Genomic DNA, 20415 nt, shown 5'->3' with positions numbered 1-20415 from the left:
ATTTTATATATTTGGGATATTAATCCCTTATCTGATATATCATTATCAAATATCTTCTCCCATTCAGTAGGCTTCCGTTTTGTTTTATTGATGGTATTTCCTTCTTCTTTATAGCTGAGTAATACTCCGTTGGGAAATGTACCATAGTTTCTTTTAATCCAGTCATCTACCGATGGGCATTTCAGTTGTTTCCAAGTCTTGGCTATTGTAAATAGCACCACAATGAACAAGGGGTGCATATATTTTTTTGAATTAATGTCTTGGATTTTTCTGGATAAATACCTAAGAATGAGATTGCTGGGTCATAAGGTAGTTCCATTTCCAGTTTTTTGAGATAACTCCATACTGATTTTCATAATGACTGCACCAATCTGCAGTCCCACCAACAGTGCACCAGGGTTCCCTTTTCTCCACAGCCTCACCAGCACTTGTTGTTTGTTGATTTATTGATGACAGCCATTCTGACCAGAGTGAAGTGGTATTTCATTATGGTTTTTGTTTGCATCTCTCTAATGATTAATGAGGGTGAACATTTTTTCTTATGCCTGTTGGCCATCTGTATATCCTCTTTAGAGAAATGTCTCTTCATATGCTCTGCCCATTTTTTAATTGGGTTGTTTTTTTGGTGTTGAGTTGCATGAGTGTTTTATAAATTTTGGATATTAACCCCTTATCAAATATCTCGGTGACAAATATCTTCTCCCATTCAGTAGGCTTTCTTTTTGTTTTGTTGATGGTTTCTTTTGTTGTGAAAAAACTTTTAAGTTTGATGTAGTCCCATATGTTCATTTTTTCTTTTACTTACCTAGCCTGCGGGGACGTAGCAGTAAAAATATTACTCAGGGTAATGTCTGCAAATTTAGACCCTATATTTTCTTCTAGGAGATTTATGGTTTCAAGTCTTACATTTAAGTCTTTAATCCATTTTAAATTTGTTCTTGTATATGGCGTAAGGAGGTGGTCTGTCGAGAGCTGGCTCGACAGCCAGGGCACCTGGATGATCAGGCCAGGAACCCACCGAATGGTCCCTGAGCAGGATTGATCGGTGTGAGGAAATGAGAAAAGAAAGAAATGGCATAGACACCAAAGTTGGGATTAGGAGGTTCACTAACTGCTGATGGCAGATAGTGACAGCGTTTATTAAAAGGCATATTGCTTATATAGAAAACAAGTTCCTCTTTCACCAGGAATAATTTCTTATCTAAGCATAGGGGATTTGGTAGGGGTTTTTTGGGAATGAGGAACCAATGTTCCTGACACATGGGTTTGGAAGTGAGATAATCTCTTGGCAGCAAGTTACATGATTACATAGCATAGACTAATAATATATTTTAAGTAAGGTGAAACTTATGGCAAATAGCAACTGTCAGCAAGTCCATGATGGAAAATCTCAAAGTTCATAAGTCCTTGGTGGGAGGTTTCAAAGAATATAAGTCCATAGACAGTGACATCTGAGGGTCTGGTGGTTGTGGTTTAGGAACTTCTGTTTTTCCATGGCACAGGAGATGAGCTGGGCATTGTCAGGTTACTGTTTTAGCAGCTCCCCTTTTGCTATTCAGCTAACATGCAGTTTTGCAGCCTTTTACTCAGCACACAGAACATGGGGGTCTGTAGCCACCTGTCATTCTCTACCTGCAGTCAGCCTAGAGTCTCATTACACTGGGATGGCTCCCAACAGTGGTTCAGTTTCATTTTTTTGCATGTGTCAGTCCAGTTTTCCCAGCACCATTTATTAAATAGACTATCTTTACCCCAATGTAAATTATTGCTTCCATTGTCATAACTAACTGCCCGTATATGCCTGGATTTATTTCTAGGCTCTCTATTCTGTTCCATTGATCTATGTGACGGTTTTTGTGCCAGTACCATACTGTTTTGATTACTGTAGCCTTCTACTACGTTTTAATGTCTAATAGCATGATATCCCCGACTTTGTTCTTATTTCTCAGGATTGCCGTGGCTATTCGGGGTCTTTTATGGTTCCATATAAATTTTAGGATTATATTTTTTATTTCTGTGAAAAATGCCCTACGTAGTTTGATAGGAATTGCATTGAATCTATATATTGCTTTAGGCAGTATGGACATTTTAACTAGATTAATTCTTCCTATCCATGAGCATGGTAGGTGTTTCCATTTATTCGTATCCTCATTTCTTTCTTCAGTGTCTTATAATTTTCTGAGTACAGTTCTATTACTTTTTTGGTTAAATTTATTCCTAAGCATTTCATAGTTCTTGAAGCGATTGTAAACGGAACTGTTTTCTTAATTTCTCCTTCCCACAGTTTATTATTGGTATATACAAATGCAACTGATTTCTGAATATTGATTTTTTTATTCTGCTACCTTACTGAATTCGTCTATCAGTTCCAATAGTTGTTTGATGGAGTCTTTTGGGTTCTCTATATATAGTATCGTGTCATCTGAATATAATGACAATTTTACTTCCTTCTTGCCAATTTAAATGCCTTTTATTTCTTTTTCTTGTCTGATTGCTGTGGCTAGAACTTCCAGAACTATGTTGAATAAAAGTGGAGAAAGTGGACAGCCTTGTCCTGTTCCTGATCTTAAGGGGAATGGTTTTAGCTTTTCCCCATTGAGTATGATGTTAGCTGTGGGTTTATCATATATGGCCTTTATTATGTAGAGATATGATCCCTTTATTCCCACTTTGCTAAGAATTTTTATCATAAATGGCTGCTGTATTTTGTCAAATGCTTTTTCTGCATCTATTTATATGACCATATGATTTTTATTTTTCATTTTGTTGATGTGGTGTATCACATCAATTGATTTGCGAATGTTGAACCAACCTTGCATACTAGGGATGAAACCACTTGGTCATGATGTATGATATTCTTAATATATTGCTGAACTCTGTTTGCTAATATATTGTTGAGGATTTTTGCATCTATGTTTATTAGAGATCAACCTGTTGAATTGTTAAAATCAAAATGGTACCTAAATAAGAAAAAACTGAATAGGAAGAAATGCTTTCAAACACATTTTATGAGGCCAACATTACCCTGATATCAAAACCAGACAAGGCACCACAGAAAAAAAAAATTTCAGGGCAATATTTTGATGAGCATAAATGCCAAAATCCTCAACAAGATATTAGCAAACTGAAATCAAGAATACATTAAATGGATCATATGCCAATGCAAGGATGGTTCAACATCCACAAATCAATCAATGTGATACACCACATTAATGACATGAAGGATAAAAATCATATGATCATCTCAATATATGCAGAGAAAGCATTTTCATCAATATCCATTTATGATAAAAGCTTTCAATAAAGTGGTATACAGGGAACGTACATCAGCACAATAAAGGCAATATAAGACAAGCTCACAGATAACATCATACTAAATGGTGAAAAGCTTTCAGTTTTTCCTCTAAGATCAAGAACAAGACAGGAATGCTCATTCTTGTCACTTTTATTCAACATAGTATTGGAAGTCCTGGACACAGCAATTAGGCAAGAAAAAGAAAGGACATCCAAATCAAAAAGGAAAACTTAAAAATGTTACTATTTGCAGATGACTTGATACTATATATAGAAAACCCTAAAGACTCCATTAAAAAGCCATTATAACTAATAAATTAATTCAGTTAAGTCACAAGATACAATATCAATATTCAGATTGTGGCATTTCTATACATTAATAACAAATTAACAGAAAGAGAAGTTAAGAAAACAATCCATTTACAATAGCATCAAAAAGAACAAAATACTGAGGAATAAACTGAAGTAAATAGGCGAAAGAGCTATACTCTAAAAACTGTAAGACACTGATGAAAGAAACTGAAGATAACACAAATAAATGAAAAGATATTCCACATTCATGGATTGGAAGAATTAATATTGTTAAAATGTCCATACAATCTAAAAAAATACCCATTTAATGTACTCACTATCAAAATTCCAATGGCATTTTTCACAGAACTAGAGCACTAGAACAAATAATTCTAAAATTGGTAAGGAACCATAAAAGATCCCAAATAGCCAAAGCAATCTTGAGAAGAAAGAACAAAGCTGGAGATATCACACTCCTTGACTTTAAACTATACCTCAAAACTAGAGATAAATCAGAGCAGGGCATAAGCAGGAAATGGATCTGATAACACTTACTGATCCACAACATAAATATTAAGAAACACTAGAAGATATAGAAACAAAAGAAAAAAATTTTAAATACGAGAAAAGAAATTAGAGGATGAGTCAAAATGCTCTGATATATAATTAACAAAGTTCCAGAGAGAAAAGGGAAAGAAAAACAATTATCAAGTAAACAATATAGTAAAATTTTTCAGGTCAGAAGTAAATTAGCATACAGATCAAAGGGCTTCAACATAACCAGCATATTGGATGATAAGAGAACCATGCAAAGATAAAAAGACCTTAAATGTTTCCATAGAGAAAACAAGCAAGCATGTTCAAATGAATGAGAATGATAATGGCATAAAATTTCTAAAGAGAAGCTAAATGACAAAAGGGGAGACCTTTAAAATTCCAACGTACAATTAAACTAAGATTAAACAAACAATCTTTTTAAAGAATTAAATATATTTCAATCATGCAACTCCCAACTTACTGCCCATCTAGTTTTGCATTTAATTAAGAAGCATGTATTCTACCAAAATGAGAAAGCAAATCATAAAAAACAAACATACCTATTCCAAAAGACTCAAGATAGAAGATTCTTAAACACAAGCTATGCAAAAAGTCTAACATAGACTGGTAAAAAAAGATGTCTCCACGATTTAAAAAGGAAATTTTCAAAACGTAAAAAAGTAGAGGTTGAGCCGGCCGAGCGGCTCAGCTGGTTAAGAGCTCACTTGGGAGCACCAGTTCTGAGCAGCAGGGCTGCGGTTCAGATCCCACATTGAGAGCCAGTGACGCTCACCCTCTACAGCTAAGATGATGAACAACAGCTCAACCTGGAGCTGGGTTGCTCTGAGGTGACAGCTAGGCTGCAGCAGGGCTGCAGTGGGCTCCGTGAGCTACTTGAGTGGCTGGCAGCCAGCATGAGCTGCCGGCAGCCGGCGTGAGCTGCCGGGAGCCACTGTGAGCAGCCGACCAATGACCAGCGACTGATCTGCCTCACCCAGGAAGAGCACAATGATCATACGAACATGGGCCAGTGAAGCGACATCCTCCACAACTAGACTAAAGAACAAAAACAGCAATTTGTCTACCTGTCTGTTCCCCTCCCCCCAATTCCCCAATAAAATCTTTTAAAAAACAAACAAAAAAAAAGTAGAGGTAATTTATAATTTTTTAAAAATTTGGGCAAAAGAGGTATGATACAATTACAAATTTTGTAAAACACAAATAAGCAATACAAGTAATTTAATCTTAGTTTTTTTTTCGCTCATCAGAGAATAAAACATGATTCTAATAAGCAATATAATTATAGAGGAAGAATGGAAGAGGCAGAATGTAGATATGATGAGCTATTAGGATGTAAAATTCTGACTTCAATAATAGGAAGTCAATAATATCTAAATTTGAAAACTTAAGGAATTTCATGGGCATATTATTTAAAAATATAGAGTAAAGGAATGAATGAACTATTCTTATACATACAAACATGAATAACTTTCAGTCATAATTTTGAGCAAATAAATGGCAAATATGAGAATATATACTGTATTATTTCATTTACAAAAAGCTCAAAAAAAAGGTCAAAGTAACCAATGCTGATAAGTGTCAGGATAGTGGTTTTCTCTGTTTCGGGTGGTAAGTGGGAGAAGGGTGATTCATAGGCGCCTTCTGAAGTGTTGATAATATTCTATTTCTCGATATCTGTGATATTTAAACCTATGTATTGACTTGGCCAACCCAGATTAATTGTACTATACACTTATGATTTGTGCAATTTCTCTCTATAAAATGTACTTCAATAAAAGTTTGATTTAAAAAGAAATAATAGAAAAAATGTACAAATACAGTAGCTTAAAAATACATGTTTCCCAGCAAGTCCACTTCAACGTATGTACCCAAAAGAAATGAAAACAGGAACTCAGATACTTCACACCAATGCACATAACAGCATTATTCACAATAGCTAAAGGTAGAAACAGCCCAAGCATTCATCAATAGGAGAATAGACAGACAAAATGTGGTATACGGTGAAGTGTTATTCAGCCATAAAAAGGAATGAAGTTCTGACACATACTACAGCGTGGAACTACAACATTGAAAACATTATGGTAAGTGAAATAAGCCAGACACAAAAGGGCAAGTATTTTGTGATTCCATTTACATAACACATCTAGAACAGGTAAATTCACACAAACAGAAGATACGTTAGAAGTTACCAGGATTTGGAAGAAGGAAGGATGGGGAGTTATTGCTTAATGGGTATAAGTTTCTATTTGGGGTGATGAAAATTTTTGGAAATAGTGGTGATGGTTGTATAACATTGTGAATATAATTAATGCCACTGAATTCTACACTCAAAAATAGTTAAAATGGCAAACTTTATGTTACATATATTTTACCACAATGAATACTTTTTTAAAATAAAAAGAAATAAAAAGAAATGAACATGAAGTTGTGTGCCAAGAGAAAAAGTTTTAAAAAATGAGAAAGAAGATTCAAGGGGTATAGATTATGCAAGAAACTGATTTAGTTTGTTTTTTCAGTTTAATTATTGTAAAACCATTTGTATTTATAATAAATATATTCATTACTTGATAAAATAAAAATTTTTAAATAAGTAACTGTAGTAGAGTTATGTTTAAACATGCATATATCTTTTTAAAAGCTGTTCAAAATAGTTCTGAAATGATATATTAAATAAGAACAATGTAGAACAGTAACATACAAATATAGTTCATGGATACATATATTTGTAATAGTACAAATGTTCATAAAATGGCAAGCACAAATTCATGATTTTTGCTATTTCTTGAGTTTGAAGGAAATACACAAGAGGCTTTACCTTTGTTTTAGGTAAAGGTCCTTAGAAAATTTGATGCAAATGTTAGTACCCATAATGTCTACTTGGTGAATGGATATATTAATGTTCACTAATATTATTTTTCTTATGTTTGAAATTTATAATTAAATAAAATTTCTGAGATTAAAATAATGTGCCAACAAAATAATAATAAATATACATATAGAAAAAAAAATCAAGTTATTATGCACTACTTAATTATGTATAATAATACTTATAAAATATAATATAAAGTTTAGAAAAATAGTAATGTAAAGAAGGACAAAATTACATACCATAGCAATGTCAGCATCATAGCTTTTATTACATATTGTGCCAGCAAATGTTGCTCCCATATATTTAGGATGTTTCCTGTAACTACATCATTATAGCATTGTTTTTTTTATCAGCATAATTATTCAGAACAATTCACTAGCTTACATATTAAATTAAGTCTGCCATAAAATTTAAAATGATTTTTCAAACATACAACTTTTTGATCTGGATAATATCTATTATACAAAATGCTCAAAATATTGAAAACTATAATTCATTTTAATGCTAATTTCTTTCTTCACCTAATTCCTAGACTTGATATAATTTTATTATCTCAAATTCCCCTCAGTTTCCCTTGTTCTGCACTATTTTGACCACTAAAAGTTAAAACAAAAAGGATTTTTAATTTGTAGAAGAAGAAATCTTGATTCTCTAAAGATAAACCATTTTTTAAAAAAATGAAATATTACCAAAAAAACAAGTTGCTTTTAGTCAAACAGTACACACAAAGTGTATTAACATATTATAGGTAATGTTAACTGAATAGTATTCATTTTTCATTAATAAGCTAAGCTAACATGTGTTCTGTAGTATGGTTGATATCTTAAAATGTTCATGAAAAGCAGATCTCTTCATATAAAATACACTCCAAACTATATTGTTATATAACTGATTCATTAAAAAATTTTCTTACCATTTTCTAACTACACTTTCATGGCAACAGCTGTGTTTTATTTAACATTACCAAAGGGGCCTACAGAAAGTTGAAAAACACAATAAATATATTAAATTATAAAATTAATATATATCTTCATTAATGTAGAACATTATGCTTACATAAGTAACAATGTTATATCATGGGGCCGTAGGATAAGATAGTCCTTTTTCCATGCCAAAAATCTTTTTAATAAATCATCAGCATCTCCGTTGGTAGACATTTGGTTTTTACCTGACCACAGTTCCAAGGAGGACAGTATCACAGTCAATTTGAACTGAGTAAACATCTAGAAATAAGATTTATGTTATATTTATTCAAGTCACACAAATTGCTACATCAAAACAGTAATAAAAATGAAGAAAAAGTTCAGTTGATTATTTTGGATATTAAACTAATTAAAAGCCTTTAATTTGTTATGATTGAATGCAAATAATTTTCAATGATTTTTCATAAAATTATAAATGTAAAAAAGTTAAAACTTACAGTGTTGACAAGGCCAATAATTTGGATAATTTTCTGCGTTACAGCCATTATTTCTGATCCCATATAATCGTACTGAAAAACAATTTTTTTTTACAGTTCTTTTAAAAATGTAATAGCAATTTTTTTTGGATGGGGAATATATCACCATGATATCAGGAAAGAAAAACATAGGACTTGTCAAACAATTTAAAGCATATTAATATAAAGATGGTAACATTTATAATAAAAGGAAACAAACAACTAAAGAAACATACTTGGGCATTCAAAATATTTTCCCACTTTTATATTTTAAAGACACTGTTGAGCAGAAATAATTGAAATCATCAAGCTGTACTAAAATAACTTCATAGATTCTTCCTTACTATAAAAGGATTTCTTGGACTAGAAATTTTCTATGGACACAGAGGGAATCATAATATTTTCAACTACAAGCTTAGTAAATAACAAAGAGCAAATAAATATACATAAAAAAATTAAAATGCTCAAATATATATACAGAAAATGACAGAAATCACAATGATATAAACTAAAAATTATGTGGATTGAATGATTCAAAAAGTTTTGATAAAGAATAAGGTGAAATAATGTAAAGGAAAGGAGGAAGGAAAGAAATTGTTCTCTATAACTGGTAAATTCTTAAGAAGATATGGACTCCTATTTCGGAGTTTGATTATTATGTCTGTTCTTTGGAGTCATATTTGGAAAATGCTTAATACTTCCATAAAAGTTGTCAAATTTACAAATAGAAAATAAGAAATTCTACCAAATCTTAGAAATCACAGTTACTGAAATGGCTGTACTGTTTACAAATGTTGATAAAAGAAGTAATATAAAATTAATTACATATTTCTGTTGGATAAATTAAAAATTAAACATATTCTAGATAAAACATTTTTATTCTAATACAAAGACACTTCATTAGGCAGGTGTTATATATATGAAATACAAAACACACAAATAAGAAAAATCCTTACTTATAACAGTCTGTTTGTGAATACTCAAGATCATCAAATAGAAGTAAAATTTCTTGTACTAAATGGTTTCACACTTTGGAATACATCACTAGTTCCAAAGGTTTATTTCTCGAGGACAACACTCCAAAAATATAAGGAAGAAGATATAGCAATGCTTAATTAGTAGGAACTAACACATATCAAAATATGGAAAACAAAATTGACACAATTAATAGGATAATTTAAGAAACCCACCATCACCATATATTTGGCCCCCTTTACCCTCATCTGCAATCCTCTTCCCTCCTTACCCTCTGGTAATTTTACTAACCATTGTCACCCCAATAAATTTAAAAATAAAAAGAAACCCACAATAGTAGTTCAAGATATTAACACAACTGTCGCAGTAACTGATAGGACAAGAGGGGAAAAGCTGAGAACAACAGAGTTAAAAATACCTGACTCATTAATATTTATAGAGCACTGCATTCAAGCAGGGCAGAATATAATAAATCCTTTACAAATGCATATGAAATATAAAACTGACCATATACTGAGACATAAAGAAGTCACAAACATTTCCAAAAATTTACATCATTCAGATCATGCTCTTTCACCAATATGGAATAAAACTAAATATGAAAAACCCAAAATATCTTGAACCTAACAAATACAATTATACATTACCCAAGGGTCACACACACACACACACACACACACACACACACACACACACACACACACACACAAATTAGAAAATGATTTTTTTTTAAAAAAACTAAATATTGATGGAAATCAGACATATAAAAACTTGTGTTGCTAGAAACAAACAAAAAAAATGTGTATTATATAGTTACTCTTTGACTAGAGTTAAGTTTTTAACCATGGATATATGAGTAAATAAGAAATGCATATAATCAATAATCTTAATACCCAACCAAGAAACTGGAAGGGAGGAAATAAAAAAAAAAAGAGAGAGAGCAATAAACTGGGAAACAACCATTAAAAAAATCAAGAAATACAAATATAGGTTCTTTGAAAAGATGAATACATTAGATAAATCCCTAATAAACACTAACAAAAAATATGAGATGATTTGAATTACCAATATCAGGAAAGAAAGAGAGAACAAACTATGTATACATCCTACCGGATATTAAAAGAATAAAAGAAAAATGGAGTATGAAAATATTTATGCCAATAACTTTTGAGTTTTGATAAATTTGAAAATATTGAAAACACTATTTACCAAAACTGACACAGATAAATTGGAAAATATTTAATCATATAACTATAAAAAATAGGTAATAATAGGACTTTCCAAAAATAAATTACTAGGCTGAGAGGGTTACAAGAGTGATTTCTTACAGAAATTAAAGAAGAAATTTAAAAATTTGTACACAAAATTCTTCCAGAATATAAGAAAAGGTAAGCAGTGGATGGGGGGTGGGGGGTTGTTACTTTGTGAGGGTGAAAAGGGTAACTATTGCATTGTTCTGTACACCTGAAACTAACAATAAATAAAAATTTAAAAAAAAAAAAAAAAAAGAAAAGGTAAAGAAGTCCTAACTTGTTTTATGCCAGCTCTACCTTAGCAACAGCTTAAAAAGAAAGGATAATTTTTCTGGTACTCATTAAAAAATACAGATTCTCAATCTATTCATTAGAAAAGCATCAGCAAACTAATATTGAGGTACATTCAGCAAAGTATCTGGCAATTATTCTTCAATAGATGAAAGACATTAATTTCTAGGTGTCAAGATATAAGAAAAAGAAAAAGCATAGTACTGTGTTAGATTAGAGGAGAATAAAAACATGATAATTCAGTGTAATGTAGGATCTTTGATTGGAGGCTGAAATAGAAAAACAACATTGTGGGGAAACTGTCAAAATTCAAGCAAAATCTATAGGGTAGTAAATAGTATTGTAGGAATGTTAAATTTCATGTTTTGATGACTGTTATAAAACTAAAGAGCAAAGAGATCACCAGTAGCAATGGTGAGCAATATAAAGGGTGATATCACTATAACTTCACTATTTTTTAAAGATAATAAGAGGGTATTATGAACAAATTTAGTCCAATAATTTGAAAGCTTATGTAATATGAAAATAATTCCTTGAAATCTAACTTAAAAAAAAGTGAAACAAAATCAACCTAAACTATTCTATTATGTCAAAGTAATTAAATCTGTGCTTAAAGTACCTCCACCAAGAAAACTTAAGATCTACATGGTTTCAGAGGTGAAATTTCCAAGTATATATGGAAGAAATCAAATCCATAATGTATAAATTCTTGAACAGAATAAAAAGAGGAATAAAATTCACTAACTCCTTTTATGAGGTCTGCATAATCTTAATACCACAATTAAACATTATAAAAAAGGAACATTACATACTATTATTTCATGAACATAAACCTTAAAATTTGAAACAGAACATTAAATAAAAGATTCATGATTTGTAAAAATTGATAAATTATAATGAATAAATAGGATATAAATATATTAGAAACACAAAAGTGGTTTCCAAATATAGATAATCTTTTTTTTTTAGTTTCAGGTGTACAAAACAATGTAATAGTTAGACATTTACACCCCTCACAAAGTGATAACCTCTCTCCCCCAATCTACTATCCCTCTGACATCGTATATAGCTGTTATAATTCCATTGACTCTATTCCCTATACTGTACTACATATCCTATGACTATATATATATATATATATATATAATATATATATAATTATAGTTGTCATTCAGTATCATTCAGCTTCAGCTTCAAATCATCTCAGTGGGTGCAACAAAAAGCATTTGATAAAATTTAACAACTGTCCATGATAAAAATAAAAAACTCAGAAATCTAAGAATTTATGGGAACTTCCTCAATATTATTAAGGTTATCTACCGAAATTAATAGCTAGCATGATACTTGTAGAAAATGGCTACTCTAAAAGGTAGGGGGAAAGTTAGGAATGTACAGAATACATTCATATGTATTAAAGAGCCAAGCCAAGCAAAGATATTAAATCAAGAAAAGGAAATAAAAGCAAAACAAACAAGCTTACATTACAGAAGCAAAATAAAAAAGGAAATCAAAGATTAGAAAAGAGGAATTAAAATCATCATTATTCACAATTATGATTGTGTACATAGAATATTTAAAGAAAACTGCCCAAAAACTTCATAAGAATTAACAAGTGAATTATATAATATCACAGGACATTAGATGAATACATAAAAATCAATGGTATTCTATAAACTAGCAACAAAACCTAAAATGTTAGTGCAAATAACCCTTTTACTATTGACTATCAAATACAGAACAATATCAAATATAGAACAATAATAAGGTTGTTCAAGATTTCTACAGAACACTGGTGAAAGAAATTAACAAAAAATGTAAAGGCATCTGTGTGTATTTATAGATAGGACTCAATACTGTTAAGATGTTAATGCTCCCCAAAGTGATTTAAGCATTCAGTGCAATCCTAAAATCAAAACCACAGTTGTTTTCTCAGTATTTTCGATTCCTTCAGATAAATATCCAGAAGTGGGAGTGCCGGGTCATATGTAATTCTATTTTTAATTTTTTGAGGAAACTCTATTCTGTTTTCCATGGTGGTTGCACTACTTTAAATCCCCACCAACACTGCATAAGGGCTTCCTTTTCTCCACATCCTCACCAACACTTATTCTTTGTTCTGTTTTTGATAATAAGTCATTCTGACAGGTGTGAGGTGATATCTCATTGTGGGTCTGATTTCCATTTCCTTCATGATTAGTGATGCTGAGCAACATTTTATGTGTCTGTTGCCCATCTGTATGTCTTCTTTGGAGAAATGTCTATTCAGATCCTCTGCTCACTTTTTAATTGGAAAACATTAATTCAAAAAGATATATGCACTCCCTATGTTTATTACAGCATTATTTACAATAGCCAAGATATAGAAACAGTCTGTGTGTTCATCAATAGAGGAATGAATAAAGAAGATGTGATATATAGATAGAATGGAATATTAATTACTCAGCCATAAAAAAAGAATGAAATATTGCCATTTATAAAAACATGGATGGACCTAGAGGGTATTATGCTGAATAAAATAAGTCAGACAGAGATAGACAAATACCATATGATTTCCCTTATTGTGGAATCTAAAAAACAAAACAAATGAACAAACAAAACAAAACAGAAACAAACATAGATATTGATGGTTGCCAAATGGGAGGGGTGGGGAATGGACAAAAATGGTAAAGGTGTATAACCTGTCTGTTATAAAATAAGTCACAGGGATATAATGTACAAGATAGGAAATATAGTCATTAATATGGTAATAACTATGTATGGTGACAGGTGATTACTAGCCTTTCATGGTGACTACTTTGTCAGGTATATAAATGTCTAATCACCATGTTTTACCCCTGAAACTAATATAATATTGTATGTCAACTATAATATAAAAATAAATTTAAAAATCACACTTGTTTTTTGTGTTTCTGTATGTATGGAAATTTATAAATAAATTCTAAAATGTGGTTAAATGCAAAGGACCCAGAGTAGTCAAAATAATAATGGAGAATAAGAAGAAGATTTAAACAAATAGATTAAATGACAATAAAGCTACAGTAATTAAGACAGTGAAGTATTGATTCAACGTAACATATATAGAAAATGGAAATAAATAAAAATTTGAAAAATAGGTCATATGTATTTCTTTACATGATTTTTTAAAAATTGCCAATATAATTGAATAAGGTAGGTCTTTTCTATAAATAATGCTGGAGCAAATGGATATGGGAAATATAAACCTAATCCTACCTCACACCACACACTTGTATCAAATAGAGATGGATTATACAACTACATGTGAATAAATAAAGAAAAATACATTCTAAAATAAAACATAGGCATAATATTTATGTGCTTGGTGTAAGAAAATATTTCTTAAATAGAAAAGATAAAGCAATAATAAAAATTATAAATTAAACTTAAATTAATAATAATTTAAATGTATGCCCATCAATCCACCATTGAGTATAAAGACAATACTCAGACTGTGAGAATATATCCTCATTATAGCTATCTGACAAAGAACTTGTATTCATAAAATATAAAGAATTTCCACAAAGCAACAATGAAAAAATTAAAATGGAAAATATTTGTATATTTACTCTTAAAGAGAATATACAAATGGTCAATAACAGTATCAAATTTGTTCAAATTCAAAGTCATCAGGGAAATACTAATAGAAACTGCAATGTGATCCTACAATACATACACCAGAATGGCTAAAATTATTTAAAAATTATTAATACCAATTGTTTGTGAGAATATGGAATTCTTGGATCTTTCATACATTGTCGATAGGAGGATAAATTGTTATAATCACTTTTGAAAACTATTTATCAATATCCTCTAAAGGCAACATATTCTGACCATATGACATAACAATTTCACTCCTAAGTAGATATTCAAAAGAAATTATATCTACCACATGGACATTTTTCTAAAGAATATATACAAAATGCCAATAGGTACATGAGAAAGTGTTTAATATCATAATTATCAGGGAAATGTCAATAAAACCAGAATGAAATAAAGTAATAACCTTAAACCTGTTAGAATGATATTATAAAGAAAACAAGAGATTTCAAATGCTGGCAATGATGTGAAGAAAAGGGAACACTGTTTGTGGGAATGTAATTTGGTAAAGCCTTATAGAAAACAGTGAAGTCCTAGCCTGTACCGAAATTAACTCAAAATGGATCAAAGACCTAAACATGAGACCTGAAACAATAAACTGCATAGAAGAAAACATAGGTACTAAATTTATGGACCTTGGATTCAAAGAGGATTTTGTGAATTTGACCTCAAAGGCAAGGGAAGTAAAAGCTAAAATAAACAAATAAGTCTATATCAAACTAAAAAGCTTTTGCACAGCAAAAGAAACCATCGACAAAATAAAGAGGCAACCAACCGAATAGGAGAACATATTTGCAAACAATGTCTTGATAAGGGGCTAATATCCAAAAGAATAAGGAACTCATACAACTCAACAACAACAAAAAAACAAACAAACCAATTAAAAATGGTCAGAGGACCTGACTAGACATTTCTCCAAAGAGGACATACAAGATGTTCAACATTGTGGAGAGCCGGAGGTCTGCAGTAAGGGTTAAGCCTGGCAGCTGACAAGCTGACGGGCTCTCAGGCCCGGGTGAGCAGTGTGGGAAGGTTGCTAGATAGATCTCATTCTCCACTGTGCTGCTGCAAGCTTACGTCACAAACAACCTTGAAAGTTACAGAGTGAACTGCCAGCCTGTTAGCAGTTTCTACTTGCTATACTTTTCTCGCTTTGGGAACATTTGCTTCCCCACTCCCTCAAGCTCCCAAAACCCCTAACCTATAGAATTCTACTTCTGCTATAAAAACTGTGTGCAAACAATAAACAGTGCCACTTTTTGCCATCAGCGGACAGTGGACCTCCTGGGCCCAACTTTCATCTCTGTGTCTTTCTTTTCTATCTCCTCATCCAGTCCACTCAGGTTAACCCTCTAGGTGCCTGGCTGACGAGCCAGGTGGCCACTGCAGACAAGCAGGCCTCGTCACAACATCACTAATCATCAGAGAAATGCAAATAAACACCACAATAAGCTATCACCTCACACCAGTTAGAATGGCTACCATAAACAAGACAAATAGTAACAAGTGTGGGAGAGGCCGTGGAGAAAAAGGAAACAGAAACCTCATATACTGTTGATGGGAATGAAGATTGGTGCAGCCACTATGGAAGGCAGTGTGGTGGTTCCTGAAAAAATTAAGAATAGAATTACCATATGACCCAGCAATCCCTCTCCTGGGTATCTACCCCCCAAAATTGTAGCTTTATTTACAGTGGCCAAGACATGGAAACAACCAAAGTGTTCTTCGATAGATGATTGGATAAAGAAGATGTGGTATATATACACAGTGGAATACTATTATGCCATAAGAAAAGATGAAATAGTCCCATTTGCAACAACATGGATAGATCTTGATATTATTATGCTAAGCAAAACACACAGAAATAGTTGAGAACCATATGATTTCACTGGCATGTGGGATATAAAAATGAAAGCCGCAAAGGAAGACAAACAAATGAAGAAACAAAAACTCAGAGACACAGACAACAGTTTCGTGGTTACCAGAGGGTAGCGGGGGAGGGTGGTAGATGAGCGTAAAGGGGATCAAATATATGGTGATGGAAGGAGAACTGACTCTGGGTGGTGAACACACAATGTGATAAATAGATGATGTATTACAGAATTATACACTTGGAACCTATGTAACTTTAGTAACAATTGCCACCCCAATAAACTTTAATAAAAAATAAAACAAAACAGAACTACTATATGATCCAGCAATCCCGCTCCTGTGTATATGTCTTAAGGAAATAAAATCAGTATCTCAAATAGATATCGGCATTCCCATGTTCATTGCAACATTCTTCACAATAACCTGGATATGTAAACAACCTATGTGTCATCAACAAATGAATTGACAAAGAAAATGTGCTTTACATATACACAATAAAATATTAATCATCATAAAAAAGGAGATCATCCCATTAGCAACAACATGATGAAATTGGAGGTCATTAGGCTAAGTGATAGAAACCAGAGAAAAACAACAAAAATTGGTATCACACATATGTAGAATCTTTAAGAAAAAAAGTGATTTTAGATTTTATAGAAACAAAGACTGGAATAGTGGTTGCCAGTGACTGGAGTGAAGGGAAAATGGAAAGGTGTAGGTAAAAAGGTACAGACTTTCAATTATAAGAAGAATAAGTTCTGAGGATTTAATGTACAGCCTGGTGACTAGAGTTAATTATATGGTGTTGTATACTTGAAATTTGCTGAGAGTAGATCTTAAGTGTTCTTACCACACATTAGAATGCACACGTACACACACACACACACACACACACACACACACACAAAGTTAACTATGTGAAGTAATGGATGTGTTTATTATCTTAATCTTGGTAATCAATCCACAATGTACATGTACAAAGGGTTCCAAAAACTGTATACACATTTTAATAAAGAAAAATTGTATTAAAATTCTAATAATATATACTGGTAACAACAGATGAATACAAGTCACGTTTGACTTCTGTAATTACAAGAGGTGCTCAAAGTGGTTACCGTCAGCATCCAGACACTTCTGATTATGGCGAACTACTGCTTGAGCAACGTGGAACAAAGTGTCCACTTGTATACATTTTCTTGGCACCCCAGTATATCAAATTTATCATGTTGTACAGTTTAAATGTATACAATTATATTTGACAATTATTCTTCAATAAATTTGGAAAAAATATTCAGTAAATTTGTAAGATGGTAAATGCCTGGTATGTTCAAAGATAACACATGACCAGAGAGGCTAGAGTATGTGCAAGGAAGAGCAAGGCGAGGCCGACCGGAAATGGGGTCAAAGGGATGCGGGGCTGAGCTGGGGCTGAAGAGGTGGGTACATGGTGTAGGGCTTTCTAGGCAACTTTGGGCTTTTAGCCATAATTAACACCTAAAACAAAGTGTTTTTATTTGGAAATAATAAAAATTCCACTGTGGTTTTAAAATTAAGGGAAAATCTCATTAAGTTTAAAGAAAGAAAGAGCAAGAGAGAGACAAAAGGAGGGGGAGAGAGAGAGAGAGAGAGAGAGAGAGAGAGAGAGANAGAGAGAGAGAGAGAGAGAGAGAGAGAGAGAGAGAGAGAGAGAGAGAGAGAGAGAGAGAGAGAGAGAAGATGGAGAGAAGGAGGAAGTGAGAGAGGGAGGGAGGGAAGGAGAGAGGGAGGGAAGGAGAGGAAAGTGACTCACCAAAGCATTTTCCACGATAATGTGCATTTCTAGATACTGGGGTAATAGTTTTGAAAGAGTGTTTTTCTGGAAAAAGAAAAGGAGATCGATCAAATGTTAAGATATATTGAATTTGTTAAGCACAAAGAGTGACATGTAAAGAAGGCAAAAAGAATGCATAGAAAATCTTCATAAGACTTACATATAAAAATTAATTGCAAATAAAAAAATTTCATGTGAAAATATAGTCCTGGTTTAAAAGAATCCCAGTGAGCCTGCTACAATAATGTGGGAGTCTAGGTACTCTCTGTTAATACTGAATGAGAAAGTAAGTGAATATAAATATAAATATACACATTCTATTGTCTTCATCTCATGATAAATCTATATTACTGAAAAACACTTGAATGTTATTTATGGACTGTCCCTTCTGAAGACTATGGTAACACCAACTGTGCTACAATAGAAATCTTCTACTTGATGAGCAGAAAAACAGGAAACATATGAGACCTCACAGTGTACATAGAAATTCAAGTATGTTGTATGACTTGTATTATTAACCATTGGAAAAAACAGAATGAGAAATATCAGAAATAATTCTGTAGCTCCAGGGCCTTGAGTTCCATTTGATATGATGTAATAGTCCTTGATTATGCCAGCATTCAGCTATAAATCAATTTATTACACCATTATTTAACATTTTAATGGTAATTTTTATATGAGCTATATGTTAACATTAAAATGCAATTTCACATATAGAAATTTTTTAAAAACCAAAATTTCTTCCTTGATCCAAGTGTATTGATCACTAAATATAAGAATGAGGGTACAAAGATTGGGTCTGCCATAAAATAGCCTAGGTTAAAACAAATAAACAAACAAACTGGACTAAATAGGTAGAGCCTAGGTTTAAATAAGTTTGCTTAAGAAATCTGAAACCAGCGAGCAGGAGAAGAGGGAAGCAAGAAGTGTGGAGACACAGCCCGCACCCCACAGCTGTGGAGACATGAGCTACTTTGCCAGGGGGTGCTCCTGGAGAGCAGCAGGGGCTCTGCGGGAGCCTCGGAGGGGGCTTTTATCTTTTTCCTATTTTTTTTCTCTTTCTTTTTTCCCCTTTTCTCTCAAACAAGGAAAAATAAATAAACTGCATAGATAAGTGCACACCCCCCTCCCTCAGAAACCCTGGACCCCTCCCTGCAAGAGCCTGAGGCTGACCCCTGAAGAGAGGAGTAAGTCAGAACAAAGGTGCTTTGACTCCCTGGGGGTTGAGTAATTTACATGGGAAAAGGCTGCAGGTGGGAGCTACTAAACACACCGTCCCCTCCCCCACCTCTCCTGGGAGGCTTGGGAAGCAGAACAACTTTGACTGCTGAGGCACTGAAGGCCTACCAGCAGCTCTGAAATCTCCACCCCCTACCCTCCAACAGCCCCCGTGGAAAGAGCACCCGAAGACTCACATCCAGTCCTCTGGCTGCGCAGAAATCAGAGTGCCTCCGGACAGGCAGGAGCAGAAATAACACTGACTTTGTAAAAAAACTACCAATCACACCTCATAACTCCACTCATCTAAAATAGACCTGACCTGGCTCACTGTAGGTGCCAGGCGGCTGGCTTTGCCCCCACAAGGCACACAGGAGTATGTGTATAGCAGAGGAAAACCTGGGGACGGCTTGGCAGACTTCAGCCAAGATTGGCTGGTTATTTCTTGGTTTTTCTCCCTTTTTTTTTTTTTATTGTTTTCGGTTTTGGTTTCTCTTTTGGTGTGTTATATTGTTATTGTTAATTGGGTTCTCTTGGATGTTTTGGGGTTTTGTTTTGTTTTTCCATTGATCGCTTGTGTTGGTTGTTTTGGATTTCTCTATTTCATTAGTAATTTTAGTTTTATATAGGCATATATAAAGGTGCATATATGTGGATATATATGTCCATATATAGGGGGGTGTAGATATATATTTTTTTTCTCTCCATTTTTCTCTCTTTCTTTCCTTCTAACCTTTCTCTCTCCCTTCTTTCTTGCTTCCTTGTCATAGCTTGATTTGCCTCCTCCTTTCCATTTTTTCTGCAAGTTCTTTTTTCTTTTTCTTTTTTTGCTGTTGCTGTTGTTGTTTTAAGGGTGTTCTATTTTGTTTCTCACATTCATTCTATTTTTTAGTTTATTATATTTTATTTTATCTTGTTCTGCTATTTGTTC

At 32.8% G+C, this 20415-nt stretch overlaps 1 protein-coding gene and 1 pseudogene across 1 annotated transcript in view; one reads left to right on the top strand and one right to left on the bottom strand.

The window, feature by feature from the left end:
- Positions 1-20415, bottom strand: part of ADAM18 (ADAM metallopeptidase domain 18) — a gene marked incomplete at its 5' end in the record, with an annotated part of 80707 nt that overhangs the window by 51496 nt on the left and 8796 nt on the right. The window contains 4 exons of the mRNA XM_019634112.1: positions 7252-7333; positions 8069-8235; positions 8433-8504; positions 18246-18311. Coding sequence (XP_019489657.1) covers positions 7252-7333; positions 8069-8235; positions 8433-8504; positions 18246-18311 — 387 coding nt within the window. The remainder of the gene's footprint in view (positions 1-7251; positions 7334-8068; positions 8236-8432; positions 8505-18245; positions 18312-20415) is intronic.
- Positions 18728-20415, top strand: part of LOC109377684 (centrin-3 pseudogene) — a 6505-nt pseudogene continuing 4817 nt past the window's right edge.

The sequence above is a fragment of the Hipposideros armiger genome, unplaced genomic scaffold (assembly GCF_001890085.2).
Source record: "Hipposideros armiger isolate ML-2016 unplaced genomic scaffold, ASM189008v1 scaffold_1503, whole genome shotgun sequence".
NCBI classification, from domain to species: Eukaryota; Metazoa; Chordata; class Mammalia; order Chiroptera; family Hipposideridae; genus Hipposideros; species Hipposideros armiger.
Note: the sequence above shows the minus strand (reverse complement) of the source record. Positions and strands in the feature narration are given on the sequence as shown.